Source organism: Vollenhovia emeryi, unplaced genomic scaffold (assembly GCF_000949405.1).
Source record: "Vollenhovia emeryi isolate VEMERY1.0 unplaced genomic scaffold, V.emery_V1.0 DF945729.1, whole genome shotgun sequence".
NCBI lineage: Eukaryota > Metazoa > Arthropoda > Insecta > Hymenoptera > Formicidae > Vollenhovia > Vollenhovia emeryi.
Window position 1 is genome coordinate 1 of NW_011960637.1, and position 2,097 is coordinate 2,097.

Genomic DNA, 2,097 nt, shown 5'->3' on the forward strand with positions numbered 1-2,097 from the left:
CGTTTTCTTGAATCTACAAATATTTCTTTAAATTTAGGAAACTAAATTCAAAGAAATATATTTTCTTGATTTAAGTAAATTTTTTTCTCAGTGTAGTGACCCACGTAACAATTGATTTCCGGTCCGGGACAGAGGCCAACGGGGCTAAATTAAAGCGATTCCGAAAGGCGCGCTGGGTTGCGATCACAGAACATCCGCTCGAAAAGTAGGCCTCAACGGCAAACGCACGCTCCTCACTGTTCCAACACATGATGGCGACTGAATTGTGTCGGGACAAAACTTTATAGTCCCGCCTCTCGAACGAGACCACTAGTGCTCCGCTACGGCATCAACCGACTAAATGGCGCACATTTTAAAAAAGGAAGTTATGCTGCCGCACCCTGTATTTGGCGCAATTTGTTGACATCATTACGTATGTAGATAAAATTAACAGCGGTGGATGTTGTGATAGTACTCTTTGTTTCACAAGCAGTACAATTTGGAAAAATAAAAATTAAACAAAACTAAAAATTAATTATTCACAGCCGTTGCCGCTAATACAGCCTCCTCTCGTAATATAATAGTAGTAATTGTACCGCTTGTGAAGCAAAGAGTACTATTTAAATATGAAAATACACTAAATTTAAATATGAAAATAAAATAAAAATAAACTTAACAGCGGTGGATGTTGCGATAGTACTCTTTGTTTCACAAGCGGTACAATTTGCAAAAATAAAAATTAGACAAAACTAAAATCATTATTCACAGCGGTGGCTGTTAATACAGCCCCCTCTCGTAATGTGATAACAATAAATTGTACCGCTTGTGAAGCAGAGTACTATTGTATACTATAAAATATATAATATATATACGCGCGCGCGCGCGCGGGCGCGTGTGTGTGAGGGGGGGGTTCCCTCCTCCACTTTTATCGAGCCTCCTCAATAGAAATATATGTTGCCATATTTCATAGCAAAGCCACGGCCACGGCCACGGCCACGATTGTGGCTACCGCCGCGATCCGCATTCCGCCCGCGCCCAGCTCGATACCACCTTGCTGTAATGTAACAAAGAATTTTTAGTTAGTATATAGTAATGAAACACGATAGTCTCGTATCAAGTATAAGCGCAGCTAGAACCGCGCACAGCGAGACCGTCGTGTAGTTTACGCGAATTTCAGACTTACGCTGTCTATCAGTCGTCGAAGACGACGGCGGCAGATTGTTTTCCTTCGACTCCTTCGACCCCGGTGGCGGCGGCAGAGGCCCCGGTGGCGGCGGCGGAGGCCCCGGTGGCGGCGACGGTGGCGGTGGCTGTGGCGACTGCAATAATTGCAGCACCGCGCGACCGGGCGGAGATGCTTTTTTATTATTGTTCATCTCCGCTTTGGCCATAGCGTCGGCCAATATTTGGTCGTACGTGCTGCAATAAAAATCTTGTTAGGTTAGAGAAAAGAATATATATTGTTACGTCCGGCTCCGCCGTCCGCACAACACCTCGCGCACTCGCACACTCGCGCACTCGCGTACTCGCGTGCGCGCTCGCGTAATTGAAATAGAGCCGTGTGAGGAAGGAAAAAAGGAGATCTTTATTACACAGAAAGAACGGCCCTCGAACGTCTGCACCAGGCAGGGGCCAAACTCTCTCTCTCATTTACAAACGTGTTGACAACAAAACACCACCGTAACCAGGCAACTTGAACATCATAGAGGGAATTCGCCAAATCGCCAGATACTGGGCGTCCAATATTAGCGGGCGTAACACTGCCCCCCTCCTCTTCAGATTGTCGTCCCGACAATCAGAGGGGGAACAGCTAGTTCTTCGACCAGGCGAGAATGGGACTCCTGTCCCTTCCCCCTTCGGGATAGCACCCAACCGGATTTCCTGGGCAGAGTTAATCAGGCTCTCCCCCACCGGCTCCAGGATGACTCCTTCCCGTGCCGAACTCTTGCCTAACAGCTCCGCGTAATCATTGTCCCCATAATGACGATATCCTTTGGCGAACATCACGACGACGACGACCATCCCGACGACGACGACGACGGCGACGACGACGAAGGTGACGTCCCTCCAAGATGTCCTCCTCCAGGTCTTCAGACAAGGGGGGGGAATCTTTCCCGT

General features: G+C 47.8%; 1 protein-coding gene across 1 annotated transcript; it reads right to left on the minus strand.

Annotated features, from left to right (window-relative positions):
• Positions 1 to 1,353: 1,353 nt before the first annotated feature.
• On the minus strand, positions 1,354 to 2,089 carry LOC105560825. Its single transcript, XM_012010278.1, has 2 exons — positions 2,021 to 2,089; positions 1,354 to 1,990 (listed from the first exon to the last, which is right to left on the minus strand). The coding sequence occupies exon 2, from the start codon at positions 1,981 to 1,983 to the stop codon at positions 1,630 to 1,632; it is 354 nt and encodes a 117-aa protein (XP_011865668.1). The 5' UTR covers positions 1,984 to 1,990; positions 2,021 to 2,089; the 3' UTR covers positions 1,354 to 1,629.
• Positions 2,090 to 2,097: the final 8 nt, after the last annotated feature.